We start from the raw sequence: 20,831 nt of genomic DNA on the forward strand, positions 1-20,831 counted from the left end.
TTGTGATTAAGGAAGGATGTTAAAGATTTTATACCCCAGATCATCATTCATGTTATGCAACAGTATTATGGACAGACAGCCATACATTATTAGAGAAACTTTGCTGAGTAGTTGAAATCAAACAGAATATGTCTTGTACTTGAACCACAGCTATCTTCTGCTCCGTTCAAAGCTACCTGTAGTCAAGGCTAGGCCAGGTGTGCCAGTCACTGACAGCAAAATGATCCATCCACTCACTTTGGCTTTGATGTACTACTGCCAGTGACATCCTGCATTGTGACTTCCAGATACAAATGATTGGTTCTTGTGACTGAAAATTGGCACAGTCAATATTTAGTTGAAGTCCCGTGAAGATCCAAGCTAGAATTGGTCTTCAGCAACCCATGCTTGTTGTAAGAGGCAACTAATGGCATCAGATCGTCATGCTCGCTGACATGGTTGATGTATGACATCATGAACCAATTGTGTAGGTGATGTCAATAATTGGATTGTTTGGTCCAGACTAGATTATTTAGCAATTGCTATCATACAGCTGTACGCGTAATTAAACAACAAACAAACAAAAGAAACATGATCTGACTTGAAGAAAACCAGATTACAAAACAACAATGGCGATGCTTTCTTGTATATTATTGCACATGTCTGTGAGCTGCCATCATTCCATCATACAGACGCTCACAGCGTTCAAGCAGGGACAACAGGGGCCCTGGGTTGTAGGGGAACAGGTCTTGACTTGACAGTCTCTCAATTCTCAGACCAACGCGTATAAGTTCACTCATCACATTTTCCACACACTGCAGCTCACATGACATTGTACTGTCTTCCACAGCAAACGGCATTGTTCCGGGGGTCAACGCAACCCCATCTGTCAGTGTTGTGGCAGAGGAACATATGTTTCCATCACCGCCATCATCATCATCATCATCATCATCATCGTAAGCAGCCAGATAGGACAACGCACTACAGTGTCCTCTAACCTGTGATTGTTGTGAAGTAGATGATTGTGTTTGAGAGGGTAGTGGAGCAGATGATTGTGTAGGAAATGGCTGTGGAGCACATGATTGTGTAGGAAATGGCTGTGGAGTTGATGATAGTGTAGGGAATGGTTGTGGAGTAGTTGATTGTGTAGGAAATGGCTGTGGAGTTGATGATAGTGTAGGGAATGGTTGTGGAGTAGTTGATTCTGTAGGAAATGGCTGTGGAGTTGATGATAGTGTAGGGAATGGTTGTGGAGTAGTTGATTGTGTAGGAAATGGCTGTGGAGTTGATGATAGTGTAGGGAATGGTTGTGGAGTAGTTGATTGTGTAGGGAATGGCTGTGGAGTAGTTGATTGTGTAGGAAATGGCTGTGTTGTTGATGATAGAGTAAAGAATGGTTGTAGAGTAGTTGATTGTGTTGGGTTTGGTTGTGGAGTAGATGAATGTTTAGGAAATGGTTGTGTAAGAGAGGATGTCAGAGCTCCTGGAGACATCTCACTGCTAACTGAGCTCGTACATTCCCTACCATCTGGGAGATCTGTCTTTACTGACTTCTGTAAACGTTTGTATCTATCCTCTGTAAGCTGTGAGTGTTCAGCTGTTATACTGTCACACACTTCTTGTTCTGGATGGTCTGACAATCTGGAACCAGTGTCTTCACTCAATTCCAGATCCATGAGTTCATTCTGGGACACACAAAATCTAAGATGACACGCTGTAACAAACTTGTCCCACTCACACACAAGACACTTGAGGTACTGCAGCAAGTAAAGAAGGAAACAAGTCTCAGGAGAGGTCAAAAGGTCGACCAGGACCATGTGATCACTGGAATCTATGAACTCCAGGAAGATGGGATGAGGGTTGACTTTGTGCGACAGACTCCGACTCAAATCTGGGCTCAATCTGGAAGAAGGACAAATGCTCATCATCATGGTATATCACTGTGTAGTAATGACAATGCTTTTCAAGTACATTTCTAAACAAAATCAAGAAAATTAACTAGCTTTTGATGTAGACTTTGAGCCAACTATGAGGCCTTAGCAGATCTAAATACATATGTATGTCCTTATCCATGGTGGTCAGTGGATTCAGGGTATTTATTTTCACACAATAAAGGTGTAATACATGCGATATTCAAAGCTGACTATCAAGATATATGCAACAGCCCTACCTCATTGTATTCACATAGATGTCTAACAAACAAAGCAGAACTTCCACCCATGCATCGTCCTGGTCCTGGAACACCAGGGGGAGCCACAGCAGGTCTCCAGCATCAAATGTCTTCTGCATGAATTGAGACACGCTATCCAAACAGGTGGATACCAACTTCTGACCTGAACACAAAGAGATATATATTAACACATACCTATCCAACAACTTATTATAACTGCATTGCAGAGTTTTGCAGAGTTTAGTAGTTCATGCAATCAGAGTGAATACAAGTAATTGTGACTAACTGGTGCCAGCAGTTTTCTATCATTTTATGCAGCACATTAGGCACTCATGAAGATGTACAGATAATGTCCATTCAAACAGATATGTTCTTCAGAGTCTTTGAAACAACACATTGCTTACGTGAAGGAACTTGTGTGGTCCCTCTCACTGTTATGGCACAGGATTTAAGCAAAACTAGAATGAGTTTCCTGAGAAGAGCCAGGTCTCCATTTTGACTTTCAGTCAGTGTCCCCTGAACATGGATACCTCCAAAACACACAAACTGACGAACGTAGGGAGCAGATGTCAAAGCAGACGGGCATACATCAGAAAGCAGTCTCTCGGACATCTCACTGTAAAGGCTTGTAATTTCCTTTCTCACTGCAAGATGGCTGCCATAGTGGAGAAACGTGTTGAAAATATCCAGTGTCTTTTTACACACACTTCTCCACTCAGGTTTATCAATATACTGCAATGATCTTACAAGAAACTGGATGAGATGTTTTTGATTTGAATCCAATAATGTCTTCAAATGACTTTCTTTCAATTCTTTTTCAAATTTATTTACAAATTTGACAGTTTTCTGTAGCAATGTCAAAAATGTGATGAGTTCATCAACGGACTGATGCTCTTTGTATTTCAAGGTGGTTTGAACATATTCAGCTTTTAATATGTGACATGAAGTTAAATGTTGATGGCACCATGTATTGACATCCTGGCCATGTCTGCTTGACATGAAGTGTTTCAGTAACTCCATGTTTGAGATCCTGACTAATGCTTGGCTAGAGTTGATCACCCCAGACATCACCTCCTCTACGAAACTTTCCCTCACACTCTGAAATCACAGAAAATTATTTGGTCCAATGATATGAACATAATGTGAGAGGAGTGAGTGAGTGGTTTTATGTCCCTTTAGTAATATTCCAGCATCATCATGGTGGGGACCACCAGAAATGGGCTTCACACATTGTACCCACTTGGGGAATAGACACTGGGTGATGAACACATAATTTAACCACTAGGCTACCCTACCATCCCCACCACCACGATGGAGGGAAGAGACCACCAAAGAAAAGAAAATATCAACATTTGGACACCTGCTTCTTGAGCCTCAATGAGAGACTTCGCCAGGACTGCAACACTACAATACATGTTTTTATTCAGGTTGAAATGCATGTAATGTATGGAAATTCTGGGACACTAGAAATCGGCTTCACATTGTTTACCTACGTGGGGAATCAAACCAGGTCTTGGACATGACGAGGTAACGCTTTAACCACTTGGCTACCCCTAGTGAGGAAAAGGATGAAAAGGTACTTCGCTGTAATGCAATAAGGGCTGGGTGGGCAAAAATCCAATTAAATTAGGCTGCATAAAATAATAACAAGTGACAAGGGTGGTAGCACTTTGCTTTTAATTTTTGATAGAAAAAAGTGACGAGGGAGGAATACATTTTTTTACTCAGAAATACAGCTTGGGAAGTTTAGCATGTGTTAATGAGTTGTAGATTCAGTCACACTCGTTCTTACAGACACTGATTCATATGTTAGACAAATGGATGAACAGGACGTGGAAAAGTCAATTTTTTTTTTAAATGGCAATAAAAAATTGTTACGCGCACAAATAAAAGAGAATTTTATGCCCGATAAAAATTCGAACAAACCTGTAGAGGTTGCAGATTCTTTGAATAGAGTCCTCCTTGGGGTACTTATAAGCATTTAAATGTTCTTTAAATTCTCGCGACAGTTGTAACTATATTTTTTCAATAAAATATATACAAAACAAAAAACATCGTTTTTGTCTTGTGAGACCACCCCTACAGGGCCCCTGGCCCCGTGACAGCCAAGAGCAGGTAACTCTTCAGACTATAGCCTCCAGCAAAACACTTCCGTTCTGTAAGCAATACAGACAGAATGTGGGGAGGTGGGTGGCCTTACCCCAAGGAGGACTCTATTCAAAGAATCTGCAACCTCTACAGGTTTGTTCGATTCTTTTTCATAGAGATCCTCCTTGGGGTACTTATAAGCATAAGACAGACTCCAAAAGACTGATCTTAGGGAGAGGCATTCTGTCTGCTCATAAACCTGACATAAGATGATAACCTTTATTACATTTACTGAAAGTAACAAGGAATCAAACTTACCTGGTCACGTGACCTTCTATGCCTTGCGGCGGGGGTGCGGACCAGGGCCAGGCTATTACACGGTCTAACCCTACATTTCTATGAGAAAGTCGTAGGGTGTTTATAAAAAATGCCCCCCCCCCCTTTTATTTTTTTCACAAAAAACGGGAGTCGAGACAGGCGGCCGATATATCAGGGTCCATTCCCGTGCACTGGCCAAGGTGCTAGGGAAGACCTGAAACAGTCTAGACCGGTAAAGCAAAAAATACCACCACCATAATAGAGCCCACCACCGGGATAAAAGATGGAAAGTATACAGTAAGACACCACCACCAGTCTACTTGTTGCAGCTACAATGTCAAATGATCGTTCGTCAAATGATCGTTCGTCAAATGCAAGGGTAGCTCAATCGGCTAGGGCACTCGTGCCCTGCCCACTGGTGAGAACTGACTGGCCAAACCGAGCACGCTCGCTTGACAGTCTGTCTAACTGGTAATGACGGATGAACGTGCTCGGTCGGCTCCAAATAGCCGCGGAGCAGATCTCCTCAATGGGCAAGGCAGACGCATATGCCTTAGACGTCGCCACAGCCCTAACCTAATGAGCTTTCAAACCCTCAGGGGGCGTACGACCTTTCGAGGTGTATCCCATACAAATGGCAGAGACAAGCCACCTAGATATGGTCTGCTTGTTCGCCGGAAGGCCAGCCTTGCCGCTACCATAACAGCAGAACAATTGATCATTCTTCCGAATGTCTTTTGTTCGTTTGATATAAGCCTTAAGGGTCTTACGGACATCTAAGACGTGAGCACGTTGAAGAGAGGCACCGGGCGGCGAAGGCTGCGTGAAAGCGGGAAGCTCAATAGGCGCCGTAACGTGAAAGGTGCTATTTCTCTTAGGACGGTAAGTATCTGGCAATTGAATGCTCACTCTGTCTTTGTGAAACACTGTTAATTCAGGGTTGGCGGACATAGCGTGTATGTCGCCTACCCGCCTGCCAGAGGTTACCGCCACAAGAAAAGCAGTCTTCCATGTCAACAGCTGGAGGGACAGAGCCGACAGGTTGTGAAAAAGAGGACCAGACAGCCAATCAAGAACGACTGGCAAGTCCCACGGGGGACTAATCCGCCGGATAGATGGACGGATTCTGTCCACGCCTGCAAGAAAGCGCTGAACTAGAGGGTGCTGCCCCAATAATGCACCATCAACAGGAATGTGGAAGGCTGAGATTGCCGTGGAGTAACCTCTAACTGTAGAAGCGGCCAGACCGGCTTCCAGTTTAGATTGCAGAAACTCCAACACAGATACTAGATCTGCAGAAAAGGGATCGAGAATCCCCCTGTCGACACACCAGCGTGCATAACAGGCCCATCTATCCTCATATCGAACGTTCGTCGAATCCCTCCGCGAAGCCAGAATTATGTCTGCAACTGGTGCAGGAATTCCTCTCGCATGGAGGCGACTCCGGAGAGCAGCCAAGCCACCCACTGAATCCTGTGATTGGGGTGTGGCGCTCCGTGCTGGGATAGTAAGTCCGGTTGAAAGGGTAATAGTACAGGAGGCTGAGCCAGAAACCTGAAAATTACCGGAAACCCGCTTTGAGCCGACCAAAGCGGTGCCAGAAGCACAAGCAGCCAAGCCGGTTGTGCGGTCAGCTGCAAGAGGACTCTTGAGATCAGAGGAACTGGTGGGAACCCCACAGCACTCTGTCTGTCCAATCGAGCAGAAAGGCGTTGTTGGCTTATCGCTCTCGGATCTGGTATCCTTGAGCAAAACACAGGAATCTGATTCGTCGCCCCAGAGGCAAACAGATCTACCTGGAACGACCCGAACCACTGGGAAATAATCCCGAATATCCCCCGATGCAGCATCCACTTGGGCTAGTATACATCTCGATAGCGCATCTGCGCGGACGTTGTCTATGCCCGGGAGGAAAAAAGGGGAGTACCCGAATGTCGAACTGGTCGCACCACAGCAGAAACTGCCACGCCTCCTGAAGGAGGGACGGATACACTGTGCCGCTTTGCTTCAGGATATACGTCATAGCGGTCTGGTTGTCCATCTCTAGGCGAACCACTTGACCCCGCACTGACTCCACAAAGCTCTTGAACACCCGGCGGACTGCTCTCAATTCCAACACATTGATGTGTAGGGTAACTTCGTCCTCAGCCCAACGGCCCGAGACCGATAGTTCGCCCATGACGCCCCCCCAGCCTGTGAGGGAGGCGTCCATCTGAATCGAGAGGGAAGGTGTCGGTGTCTCTAAGGGGATCCCCCTGGACAGATTTCCGACTTCCGTCCACCACTGCAGGTGAGGAATCAACCAAGCGGGAGTCTCGAGAATAGTCTCGTAGCTCTCCGAATGGGACCACAACTGGGCTAATGCCTGTTGAATGGGTCGCATCCTCAACCTCGCACGCCAGACCACGTCCACTGTAGCCGCCATAGTGCCCAGCAAATGAAGCCAAGTTCTTGCTGTGGCTCTGGGGAACTCGAGAAACTGAAAAACAGTTCTCTGAACTTTGATGATGCGGTCTGGGGCTAGGGAAACAATCCCCTGAGCCGTATTGAACCGTGCCCCCAAGAACACCAGATCCTGCGTAGGGGTCAGGTCTGATTTCTTGAGATTGATGATCCAGCCGAGCTTCAACAGGATGTCCATCACTTGTTGTGTGGCATCGTGTGATAACAGGAGCCTGAGGGCCCTCAAAAGCCAATCGTCCAGGTACGGATGACAACATCTGCCCTGTGACCTGGCCAGCTGAGCCGGAATCAACATAAGTTTGGTGAACACCCTCGGCGCCGTGGAGATGCCGAAGGGTAGAACCCGAAACTGATAACACTTCCCGTCGAACGAAAACCGAAGGTATTTCTTGAACTTGGAGTGTATCGGAACATGGAGGTAAGCGTCCTTGAGATCGATTGACATGAGCCACTCCCCTGTCTCTGAGGAAGAGATCACTGACCGCAGTGTCTCCATCCTGAAGGACGGAACCTCTATGAACTTGTTCAGCCCTTTGAGATTCAAGATCAGTCTGAACCCTCCGTCCTTCTTGGTCACAAGGAAGTACGTGGAATAAAACCCGTCTTCTTGTTGACCTTCCGGAACTATCTCGATGGCAGCCTTGTCCAGTAACGACTGAACTTCGGCACGGAGGACCTCTGCTTTTTCCCGGGAGAACGGCACCGGTGTGTGCCGAATCCCTGAGAAGCGTGGAGGGTCTTGCTTCCACTGTGGCATATGGCCATCCCTGACTGTGGACAGGACCCAGGGATTTGAAGTAACTGCCTGCCATTCCGAAAGGAATAGTGACAGGGACTTCTGGCGCAAGGCAATGCACCCCCACCGTCGGCAGTTCTCCGCCTGCTTGTGTGGGGGACACCAAAGGCTCTGGGCAAATGTTTAACGGGAAGCCGGGGCAGGCTTCCCTGTGCCCCGAAAAGGCTGCTGTTGCTGCGACTGCTGCAACGCAGGCCCCTTGCCTTTGCCTTTCGCCCTCTTGCTTCGTTTGTGCTGCAGCGGAGCAGTCCACTGAGCACCTTCCTTCGCTGGCGCCGAAGGGTAAGCTGAAGTAAGAGTGGGAGGCCGTTGGCGAGACGAGGAGGGTTGCTCTAACAAGGGCTTAGAGTCCTAGAAAGTGCTAACAGCCTCCGCGGCCTCCCGCACAACCTGTAATGCCCCAGGGAAGAGGGAAGATCCCAACCTGTAGGGCAGAGCCAGGAGTGCCTGTTGGGTAGCGGGAGAGTACCTGGCTACGGATAGCCATAGCCGACGCAACCCCATGACGGCCCCCATCATCTGGCTGGCACAGCACCTGATGCTGTCCCTCGCCAGATGAGAGTGCACGTCCGTAAGCTGCCGACCCAACATTGCCGACGAAGAGTCGTCAGCAGTGCTCCCATGATCCAACAGCTGCCCCTGCAAAGCAGAAAGGTAAGCTGAATGGACCACTACTCTCAGCTGCTGGGCCGCACACCTATATTGCTCCTCAAAGGAACGATAGGCGGACCTTAGCACTGGAGCGGCCGTGGAGAAGGACAGCAGCAGCCGGCCCTGCCTGGCCGAGGCCAAGGAAGAGGAGGAGGACCCTCCAGGGTGACCGAGGCGTACACACACTCGTCCACCACTGGCGGTTCGAATAGCGAATCCTCATCCAGTTGATACCGGCGGCTAATCTCCGGGAGATCAAAGCGCGACCGGGTACCCGAAAGGAGCGGATTCACCACCTCCCCGACCAGCGATGGGAGCAGACGCAACCTCGCCTCGGCGACCTTAGTAGGCGCGAACGCCTCCCCGGGGAGCCGAAACTCCAAGGGGTCGGGCTCCGACACAGGAATAGAAACCTGAGGTAAGACCTCGGCAATTTTTTCTCTAACCTGTCTGAGGGACGAACCGAACGAGTACATGACCTCCGACTCGCACTCCTCCCCAATCCCCTCCTCCTCAATATCCATCTCCTCACGCTCCTCGGACAGGGAACCTTCACCGTAAAGCGGAACTCGCAGGAGCAGAGAGACTAAGAAGGGCCGAACCGCTAGGTTCGCCCCTGCCAGAGCCCGAACTAGGTCGCCTGGGCAACTGGGGCAAGCCCCCCACCGGAGGGTGACCCGAGAGCCCAGGAAATGGATAGGATGTCGATGCCCCCAGCGGCTGGGCAGCACTAGACTGCCTGCCCACCATGGCACCAGGCGCGCTGACCGAGGTCAAGCCGCCGACACCGGGCGTCGTTGCCCCACTTGCCCCATGGGACAAGCTGGGGTCGACTGCCCTAGGCACATCCGCCTGAACGCCCGAAGCGCAGGACAGCTGCCCAGAGGGAGGAGCGTTCTCCGAGCCTAAGCCCGGGCCGCGGCCTCCCTCCACTGAACCACCATGGCCGCTCAATGAAGATCGGGTGTCCAGTTCCTTTCGGAAACCGGACAGCGCCGAATCTATCATTGATTGTACCGAAGACATCTGTTGCTGAAACAAGGCATTAATTGAATCAACAGAGATTAATGGTGCTTGCGAAGTAGGGGTAGGTGCTGAGGATACAACGGCAGAAGAAGGGGAAGGGTCCCCTGGCCTTCTTAACCGACCCCTCCGAAGAAGAGGCTGCGCCTTTCTTTTTGTGGGAGCGCTTAGATGGAGGGTCCTGAGCCCAGATATCCCCCCCCGCCTTCAGTAGGTTGGAATAGAACAAGAAGTCCGCGTGTCTAGACTTTCTGGTCTGAGGGGTAAACCCCGCGCACACATCACAAGACTGATCGTCGTGATGACATTCCACTAGGCATCTTAGACATACATCATGCAGGTCTTTAGCCGGAATGGAGGATTTGCATGTTGAGCAGGATTTAAACTGCAAGGCAACAAATAACCTCCTAGTGTTGCATAATAAACAACAATAAAACAAGACACGCATGGGCGCAAAGCTAAAACTAAAACTACGTACATAGTTAAGGTAAAAGCTAAGTGCCACGACACCATAGTTTACGACATATTTTTATAAAAAATAGTAGTAAATATGGAGATAACAAGAATAAAGTACATAAAAGCATAGCTACACAAGCTTACTTTTTTTAAAAAAGACCGCCATAAAACTAAAAAGTTTTGGCGGGAAAAAAGGTTTGCCTTCCACCATTACGCTAACCACGTGGCTACCAACAGGGACGGCAAAAGTTACAACAGTTTGACAAGTAAACTGTAAAAAATGATTCCTAATGCGCCCATGCGTCTGAAAAAGAAACCATACATACAGTTTGAGCCTCTGAGGTACTCATCTTAGTACTTGTCTTTGTCTTTGTAGCAAGAATCTCTGAGAACGCTGAAGCACGTCTGCATAGGCGGGCGACAGAAAAGGAAGTGTTTTGCTGGAGGCTATAGTCTGAAGAGTTACCTGCTCTTGGCTGTCACGGGGCCAGGGGCCCTGTAGGGGTGGTCTCACAAGACAAAAACGATGCTTTTTGTTTTGTATATATTTTATTGAAAAAATGTCGCGAGAATTTAAAGAACATTTAAATGCTTATAAGTACCCCAAGGAGGATCTCTATGAAAAAGAATTCACTTTTTCATTTAGCTTTAAGTTTTGATAATCAATTTGTTTTCAGTTCCAATATTATCACTAGGTTTAGGTACAACTCTACTCATTATGGGGTATTGGGGTAGTCTAGTGGTTAAAGCATTCACTTGTCATCCTAAAGGGGATTCCCCACAGGGGTACAAAGTGTGAAAACCATTTCTTGTGTCCCCACCATGATATTCCTGGTATATTGATAAAAGCTCTGTAGAGCCATGCTAATTAATCACTCACTTTAATTAGTGTATATTTCTTTTCCTGAGTTATCTGTCTCATTCCAAAAGTGTAACAAACAGAGCATTTATGACATATTCTGATTATTGGCAGTATTTGCAGCATGCCATTTTAATGTGAAGCAGAATTTATTCTATTAATGACTATTTACTCAAAGGATAAACAGAATCTCCATTTTCTCAATGAACCATAACAACACCATGAAGAGCCTCTTAATGTTTTACTGAGTGAGTGAGTTGAGTTTCACGCCACACAGCAATATTCCAGCTATATGGCGGCGGTTTGTAAATAATCGAGTTATAATCCAGAGATCAACAACATGAGCGTCGACCTGTGGCATTGGGAACAGATGACTTGTGTCAACCAAGCCAGCGAGTCTGACCACCCCATTCCGATAGTCCCTTAGTCATTTACTTAGTGGGCAAGTAGAACTGATGAATATTCATAAAATCATAAGAATATTTCTACTGCTAGGAAGATACAGCATATGTTTAACACAATAAATCAGACTTACATTAAACAATGGACATTTGACCACAGCAAGAATGGTCTTGGAGGCAGCATACTTGATGAATCTATCACTGCTCTGTGAAAGCTTCAGCTGCAAAAAAGTTGTTAATGATACATATTCCTAAAGCAGGGATTTGAAATGAAAACACAATGGTCAACAGTTTTTGTGCAAGCTTTAGCAACACTTCTCTAGGAATCATTTACCCATTGTTCACAGTTTCAAGGTAGTTTCAGTGGAAATGTAGACCATGTAAAATTTTCAGAAGCATTGACAGACAAACCACCATTGTGAGGACAATTTTACATTTTTCACGCACTTGTGTTGTAGACATTCCAAAAGTCTTGGATGACATGCACTGAGCATGATGACAATGATCCCTGCCTTAGATCAAATTATTAAAATGTTCGATGTAATGGTGGCCCTGTCATTCTAGAATAAACAACTTTAGAAACTGTAACTTGTTATATTTCAGATTACACTCTCTCAGTCAAGTACACAATCAACTGGTGTTTTTAGTTGAGTCCCAGGTTTGAAACGACACTCTGAGAAAGGCACCCTATCACCTGCACACTAAGTCAGTGCTCTAACCCATCAGTCACCACAAAACTGGACATCTGACAACTGGTAGTCTAGATCACATAGTTTGAGCACCCCTCTGATGAGTGATAATTGAGTGACTGAGCAGTTTAGTTTTACGCTGCCTCAGCAATATTCCAGCTATATGGCGATGGTCTGTAAATAATGGAGTCTGGACCAGACAATACAGTGATCAACAACAATTGTGAAATTGCGAGCCTGACCACCCGATCCCGTTAGTCGCCTCTTACAACAAGCATAGTTGCCTTTTTATGGCAAGCATGGGTTGCTGAAGGCCTATTCTACCCTGGGACCTTCACGGGTCGAGTGATAATTGAGAGTGCCTACAGCCTAGCTACTCATATTCTTTCAAAAATATTAATGTCTTGCTTAATCGTGGCAACACTACAATATCAACCAATCAGTTTATTGCATGAAGGCCGTTTTCCCATATACAAAATAAATAAATATGCATAATTTCAGCCAGACAACAGGTCTGGTAACTCTCAAAAGTTCCTGGACCGGTTGGAAAGTTTCCAGTCCAGAATTTTCTGGATTAACAAAAATAATAGTAAGGTAAATAAGAGGTGTGAAACTGCTTAATATTTTCAAATCAATGCTTAAGTCCTTACACTCAAAGTCAGATTCATCCAAGACCATCGAGCATGCAATGTGGTAAAACTGATCCTCCTGGACGGTTGGGCAGGCAGGAGTTTACAACTCTGACATAATATGCTTTTAGATGCAATAATACTAAAGCTCACAATTTTGACTGAATTCTCACCAAAACTGACAGAATGTTAATCTCCTTCAGACCATCCGTCAGTGAGCCCTCAATGACGTCCTCATATAAATGTCTGCTCTTGGACTCCAAGTGACAATCTTCATGAGATCCACCTGCACTCTGTGCAGAGGACAGTCCAACATCAGAACACCCTGTCCCAGGACACCTCCCGACACCTGAATGTTGCCCAGACTCCACCAGAAGTGTCACACACGACAACATAAGCAGAGTCTCTTGTCTACAAGGCTGGCCAGTGTGGTCCCTCCTGACCTTACTTTCACTACCCTCAAAGGTAGAGAAATCTGTTAGGTGCTGATTCGGTTCCTGTGAATCATGTATGTCCGTTACTTGCTTCCTGCACGAGTCTTCATTTGACACAAACATCTGAAGCAGCAGCTGCTGAAATGCCTTCTTTGATAAGCAAAGTTCCTTTCTGTCACGTAGAGCACAATATAGTTTTTTCAGGCAGCAGAATCGTGACTGCATCATCTCTGTCAAACACAACGTTTTACCAATCATGTAAATTTCTATAACTTCATAAAAATGGCAAGAATTTTAACTTTTGAATGATCGATTAAAGACCATTCATAATTTAGGGCTATTGGGATGCTGATGATTTTAAAGGGGTGGGTTTGTCAGTCTAAGTAAACTTATCCCCAGTACTTTTTGTTACACTCCACTACCGAGTCTCACTCCACACTGAGTGTGGTTATTCACTTTGTACATGCAACTCCACACAAATCATCATCACAACCCCCCTCGCCATATATAATGAACACTCCCTAATTTAACTTCATGAACCATATACAAATTCGTTCATCTAGATGTCAAATACTGATTATTTATTTATTAGGGATGGGGAAGAGTAGAGAGGGAGAAAGAAGAATGGGGGTAAAGGGGATTTGGGGAATTTTGCAGTTGTCTCCATAAACATCATCATTACCCCTTTAGCCATATTTTATGAACAGTCCCTAGAGACCTGTTTAACTGCATGTCGGTGTAGCCCAAATTGTGGATTGTCACTTCAATATTGACCACTACAATGTTACTCAGCTATTAAATTTCACTTTCATATCATTAGGATATTGAATCTGTATGTTGTCAACACCATTATCACTCAGCAGAGTTTAAGCTCTATGATTGCAGATAGGACATCATAAACAGTAGTCCATGAACCAAGGCAGTGAGTTGGGCTTCCCAACCCATCTATCACCAGCATAAGATTGGGCCCACTTTGAACCTGGGTAAAGTAAATGGGCATCTATTAACTCACACTTAACTTCTCTGATGGAAATATTCTCATGGAACAGTTTTCACGATGTCATACAGTTGGCTAAAAAGATTGGTAATCAGAAATATTGTGGATGATGAAAGATAATACGAACATTTAAAGTGATGCGAATATGGATAATGATTTTGATGGGTTGTTGACCGACTACGACCACAGATACTTGTTTCAGTGTAGTAAATGAACAGGTAATAAAATCAGTTAAGGAGTTCTATATTGTGACACCTTCCCAGGTAAATAATACAACAGTTGAACAATAATCCCAATATCATCAATAACTCAATAGTATCATGAATATGCACGAGTGAATCACACATTCTTGGCCGTGAAACACTACGCGACTAACTTATTCTAGTTTAACTTCCGTACTTTATTAGATTGATGAATCATTACACCTTGCATGAGCGACTGTCGATTACAAACTCATTCTGATTCAAAGATTCTCTCGCGTTTCTTGCTGAACTATATGCAAGGGACGTTACTCTGGTTGGACTGCTGATCACACGTCCATGGATGCGCCGTTGCCCCTTGCATCGAAGTCCATAGATCGAACCCATGCAATCATTTGAGTTAACCCAATGGTGTGCATGTATTACCTTTTCTGTCTTCAACTCTTCGTTACTCCCTACCTTGAAACTGAATTTAGCATATCTAGACGACAGAGGTAATTGTAGAGTAGGTAATTGTAGAGTATAAATTGTAGCATAAATAGTATATCGCCTCTCTCGTTGTGTGCGTGTCTGTGTGACATGCTGCCTAAGCTGCAACGAAAATAGACCTGTAATGATGTTATGTAAAAGACAGCGATATTTCAATAGATGAGTGGGAGCTCAGGTCGACGTGACCCTTCCTTTTTTGTGATCTAATAAACGTCCATCACTGTCATCACAGACTATTCCCGTGCCAGTGCATTCGATATGTAACATTGTATATAGTTTATATATAATCACACCCTGATAGTTGAAAAGTAACATAATCTTGAATACTCTGTATATAAAGGTTAGGTACAGCTAACTGGTTAGAAGCACGACTTGCACCAACGCACTGGAATCATCTCGAAACCGACGGACCAAAGACCAGTCAAACAGAAAGTTGACATAATCGCCTGAAGAAATGCTCACATATCCCTATTTCAATTCATTGTGCTCTTGAAACGGGAATTGAAAGACAATGGAACCCTCAAACCTTCACCAATACCTCAGTGGAGGGAAGAGTGAATGAATGTGATTTTACGTCCCTTCTAGCAATATCCCAGCAATTTTACGGCTGGGAACACCAGACATGGACTTCACTCATTGTACACATGTACAAGGGAATCGAAACCGGGTCTTTAGCATGACGAGCGGACGCTTTAACCCCTGGCTAACTAAAACACAGACACACACAGACACACACAGACACACACACAGACACACACACACACAGACACACACACACACACACACAATTGTTAAAAATTTCATGTAATGTGTGAAAAGTGATTGTAAAATTTGAAAATCTGATAGATCAATTTATGAATAAAGGAACGAACAAATGCATGAAATGTACATGTTTGTGTGATGAGGTAATGTAATAATATATTCTGTAAATAAACGCATCATTTTGCCAGTCTTAAACAACTCTTTCCCCAGCCTCTTTTTGACATGTACCCCAGATTTAACATCCCATGCCGTTTTTTTTTTGCTAATCGTTAACTGGCAAAGGTAAAATGCTGCGCCAGTACCTCAGCCATCAAGGAACCTGCATCAAAACAGAGACTAACAACTAGTCTCTGAAATGAACATAGTTTTCAGAAAAAAATTCTTTAAAAAAATCGGAAGGAGCCCAGAGATCTTCATTTTCAGAGGCTGTGGAAATCTAGATTTGCCACACTTTCTAGACTTGCGTAGGCTTTCTTGGATATATTTGCTTCAGGGACTGTGTGACAGAGTAAGAAAATCTGTGCAGTTAACGAAACTGCAGGTGTCTGCGACCTGACACTTCGTCTCAACGCCCACGAGTTGACGACCTTAGATAGTCTTTACTGTCATGGTAACATGCATTAATATGGACAAACACCCCATTAAAAATAACTTTCCCCATAAAGTTATCCAATTTAGCAATATATTTCGGTACGGGACACATAAAATCACCACACGGAGAACATGTATGGTTTCTCCTGGAGGATATAAATTTAGTTCATTCCTGTATGATAATCAGCCCACGTCTAGACGTCATAATGTGTCCACATGCCAATCATCGTATGGGATATGATAAAAGTAATATAGTCCGTATGACATCCATACGTAGACGGCACCCCACCACCCACCCACCCAACACACACACACCACACATACGAAGTGGGTACACAAGTCACTCAGTGCCAGTGACTCTCCCAGGACTTCGCAGAGCTCTAGTAGAGGAATGGAATGCAATTCAGCAAACTTTCTTTTTGATCTTGATATTGGGGGATGTTGAGGGGTGTTGGGCTGCTCTGCACCACAGGGGCTTGTAACGACAGAAACTGCCATCAAGGTATATACTGTCTCTGATGGGGTATTAGTACTAAAAGGGCCTTGGTGGCAGTTTTCAGCGTCACGAGCTCCTGTGGTCTGTACATTAAACATTGTGATGGCACTCTTAGTACATACGTTCCCGTCCTGAAGATAAAGTTGCGAAGGGGGGAAATCCCGGTTTTATTATTAGAAAGCGGAATTCTTTACAAACACACGCATGCACGCGCATGCAAACAGACTTTTTCCCATTTCCATTGTCAATAAATTATATGTCATGAATAAGTGATAATTCTGTTTTAATTATGTTCGGTTTTCTTTTTTTTTGTTTGTTTGTTGCATGTGACCTTTAAGTTTGGACGGACAATAGATACGTTCAATACTGAAGGGCGAGGTAGATATGGTAAAATAGGACTAATTTAGGCTCCGCTGACCGGAAATACAATCTCGTATGCATGAGTGTAAAACTACAAAAAGATGCGTTTGCATTTACTTTCTGTGTAGATACCTGATTAGCGAATACCTACATACCCATACTGACGTCTCGAGTTTTGACGCGCTCCAACTTGTAAGACAGGTAACTATATCTGCTTCCTGGTTTGAAGGCAGGTCAAGGTGACACATTTCTGTGCATAATTGTTTTGGCAACGTTTAATTAATCTTTCATAACACGTTGTGACATGTCGTTTGTATTTAAGATCTATTTCACTTTGATCTTTAGAGATATTCATTCACTAAAATTTGCATATGTTTTTTATTACATCATCTTAAAAATGGTTGGCTATAATTGATAAGCGCTCAGTGATCACGCGTTCAGCACGTGGAAGACCAGTTTGACCTGACCTCGTACTTCTCTTAAAAGTTCACCGAACTCCACACATGGACTTTAGTGACACTTGTTTTGTGTCTGGGCTATACATAGATCTATACAATATATCAGTTGTTATGACTACTGGTCATTTTCATTGTTACATGTGTTCTTTTCGAGTGATGTGTGCTCAGTGTTATAGTGATACTTGAAATCTCCGATTGTGACGGAATGCTTCTGTGTTCTGTGCTATAGATAATACATCCATGCAGTGACTGACAACGTGGACGTCGATCGATCGCCTCTTACATTCACCATCGGTTACTGCGTGGGGGCATTCTTACCTGGGGGAACCCATCCTGTCAGATACTATACTTGTACACACTTGTGTCAGACCATCCATCCTGTTCAACACCACACCTGTACATTTATGTCAGATCATCCATGCTCAGTGTTAGAACCTTACCTGCATATTGTGTCATCCCATCCACCCTGTTAAACACTATACCTGTACACCTGTCAGCCCATCCATCCTGATGGACACCATACCTGTACGCATGTGTCAGCTGAACCATCCAGTTAAACACCATACCTTTACACTTGTGTCAGCCTTTCTGTTAGACACTATACCTGCACACTTGTGTCAGGTAACACGTCCCGCTGGACACCATACCTGTACACGTGTGTCAGCCCATCCATTCCCTAAGACACCATACCTGTACACTTCTGCCATCTCAGCCATTCTGTGGAACACCACACCTGTACACTTGTGTCAGCCCACCCATACTGTTAGACACCTTACCTGTACACGTGTGTCAGCCAACCCGTCTTGTTGGACTCCATACCTGTACGCATGTGTCAACCCATCCATCCTGTTGGACACCTTACCTGTACACTTGTGTCAGCCCACCCATCCCTTATATGTACACGTGTGTCAGCCCACCCATGCTGTCAGACACCTTACCTGTACACTAAATAACTCGTCCACTGTAATTTGCCCTACGTACCTGAACGACGTACCCATTTCTCTAAAGCAATGCCTGAACGACCTATTATCTCCGCTACATGCAAACCAATGCCTGAACGACCTATTCTCTCCGCTACATGCAAACCAATGCCTGAACGACCTATCTTCTCCGCTACATGCAAACCAATGCCTGAACGACGTACCCATTTCTCTAAAGCAATGCCTGAACGACCTATCTTCTCCGCTACATGCAAACCAATGCCTGAACGACCTATTCTCTCCGCTACATGCAAACCAATGCCTGAACGACCTATCTTCTCCGCTACATGCAAACCAATGCCTGAACGACCTAGCTAGCTCCCTCCTAAAGCAATGCCTGAACGACCTATCTTCTCCGCTACATGCAAACCAATGCCTGAACGACGTACCAAGGTCTCTCCTAAAGCAATGCCTGAACGACCTATCTTCTCCGCTACATGCAAACCAATGCCTGAACGACGTACCAAGGTCTCTCCTAAAGCAATGCCTGAACGACCTATCTTCTCCGCTACATGCAAACCAATGCCTGAACGACCTATCTTCTCCGCTACATGCAAACCAATGCCTGAACGACGTACCAAGGTCTCTGTTAAACCCTGTCTTGAACGATGTACCCTAGCTCTCTGCTAAAGCGTTATCAAAGCGTCACCCGCTCTCCTATGAATTTAATGCATTACCTGAACGTTATAGCCTCTCAGATGAATCTAAATCATGTATCTCATAAAAACAGGAACAAAAGAGAACAGAGGAAGTCTAGCCAGTTCTATTATGACAACAGAGAAAAGCACTGCATAACGACTCAAGTCAAAAATAATTTCAGCTATAGCTTCAGTGAATATGACTTTGAACAAAGGCTGCATGACTTCATGAGCTCAGTGTTTGATTATGAAAGACAGGAGTGTGCACACAAAATCAACGTCTTTGTGACAGTCTTCCTCAGTGGTGCGCGAGACGTCCATCTGGATACCGTCTAGCCTTCCTCCTGACGGTGTCGAGCGTACACAACTCGCACTTGATACTTGTTTGTCACCTTCAGTTGTGTTTAAATCCTCACGTGGGCGGGAACAAACAATTTGAAATACCATTGATCGTTTGAACGCAGTTACCCCAATCAGCTTGTCAACACACCGTAGCTTCCACCGGTGTACATTTGTGACGAATAGTTTCAAAAATACTAGACCATGGTGGCCTAGTGGTAAACATATTCCCTCGTCAAGCCAAAGACCCGTGTTCGACTCCTCACATGGGTACTATGTGTGAAGTCCATTTCCGGTATCCCCCCGCAGTGAAATTGCTGGGATATAGCTACAAGCGCACTCATTCATCACAGACCAGTGACATCATCAGAAGATTGTACATACACAAATACCCATTGATACTGCCCCGATAATTTTGTTACCTCCCTTTGCTGGCTCCGCTTTCTTACAACAGCCAATCAACTTAGCCGCCGTTGCAACCGAGTTTGTCAGTGTCAACGAGGATGCATCCAGGGTATAGTGGAGACTTATACTTCTACCTGGAGATATCGAGGATGTATAGGGTTGAAGGTGATAAGTTCTTGCAGACTGATGCCGTCACGGTGTCGTGATGCATGGTGTTCATGCTATCCTCCATTTGTTTATCTTATTTATTACATTCCAAACCGCAGTGAGTACAACACTATCAACAATCCAACACTATCAAGGCTGTGGACACCAGCTATTGGCTCTGCAAAGTGTAGCCATGTGAGGAATCGAACCTGGTCCTTCGGCGTGACAAGCGAACGCTTTAACCACAATGCTACCCACACGTCCCCTGCTGACATGGATGGTCTAGATTTAGCCTATATAACCGTATAAATAGGCTGGCATGTGAGAGACCGTTTAACTGCTTATTCACTGCAATAAATCAACAATGCTGGATGTATTGCTCGACATAGCAAATTCGATTGTTTAAATCATTTGACACATTTATCACAGACTTCATGTTCAAAAGTCACAGAAACGCAATATTTAGAAATTAAGAAATTGAAAGATATTTAATGATATAAAATATTCACATTTTGGGCCATTTAAATATTGGATCCACACAGTGGTGCGTCAAGCTAATCCGTAACGACACTGTCATTGCTTGTGTCTCATTATAAAATGCAGTGTGGCATGAGTCAACCTCGCTCACCATATTTCTGGCAACCAATGATTGAATAAATGTAACCTAGATAACCAATGTCAATCAAATATAACTTGCACCGAAAATAAATGCAGGCTCCCGCTGCACAAAGATACGAGAGGACAGCCCAGGTCATGTCAAGACGACCTTCTAGCCCACCAATCAGAAAGTCGCTTACAAGAACGCAATGATGGAAGTCATAATGCGTTTCAAATCATGGACAACGGAAAATGTTAACACGCGGAATTCCGACAGTAACGGAGTGTGTACGGCTTGTTTCCCAAGTCCGTAGGAAGTGTATCACCACACAAACTCAGTTGTCTGTTAGGTGTCCCAGAATTATCTGTGTCTGAATATTTTACAAAGCATAATCATAAGTGAAAGAGTTTAGTTT

The 20,831-nt window shown here is 44.8% G+C and overlaps 2 protein-coding genes across 2 annotated transcripts in view; both read right to left on the minus strand.

The window, feature by feature from the left end:
• Positions 1-20,831, minus strand: part of LOC137277762 (F-box/WD repeat-containing protein 5-like) — a 424,418-nt gene that overhangs the window by 178,633 nt on the left and 224,954 nt on the right. The window lies entirely within an intron of this gene.
• On the minus strand, positions 560-13,181 carry LOC137276710 (uncharacterized). Its single transcript, XM_067808336.1, has 5 exons — positions 12,696-13,181; positions 11,339-11,425; positions 2,554-3,247; positions 2,150-2,312; positions 560-1,881 (listed from the first exon to the last, which is right to left on the minus strand). Exons 1-5 carry the CDS (start codon positions 13,179-13,181, stop codon positions 630-632), a joined length of 2,682 nt encoding a protein of 893 aa, XP_067664437.1. The 3' UTR covers positions 560-629.

This window comes from Haliotis asinina, chromosome 3 (genome assembly GCF_037392515.1).
Source record: "Haliotis asinina isolate JCU_RB_2024 chromosome 3, JCU_Hal_asi_v2, whole genome shotgun sequence".
Classification (NCBI taxonomy): domain Eukaryota; kingdom Metazoa; phylum Mollusca; class Gastropoda; order Lepetellida; family Haliotidae; genus Haliotis; species Haliotis asinina.

Bases quoted from the DNA above. Each gene is read 5' to 3' on its own strand.
- LOC137276710 (XM_067808336.1), bottom strand. From the start codon at position 13,181: ATGCAGTCACGATTCTGCTGCCTGAAAAAACTATATTGTGCTCTACGT. The intron at 2,313-2,553 runs GTAAGCAATGTG...CTTTGTGTTCAG, and splicing joins GACCACACAAGTTCCTTCAC to GTCAGAAGTTGGTATCCACC. The intron at 1,882-2,149 runs GTAGGGCTGTTG...TCCTTCTTCCAG, and splicing joins ATCTATGTGAATACAATGAG to ATTGAGCCCAGATTTGAGTC.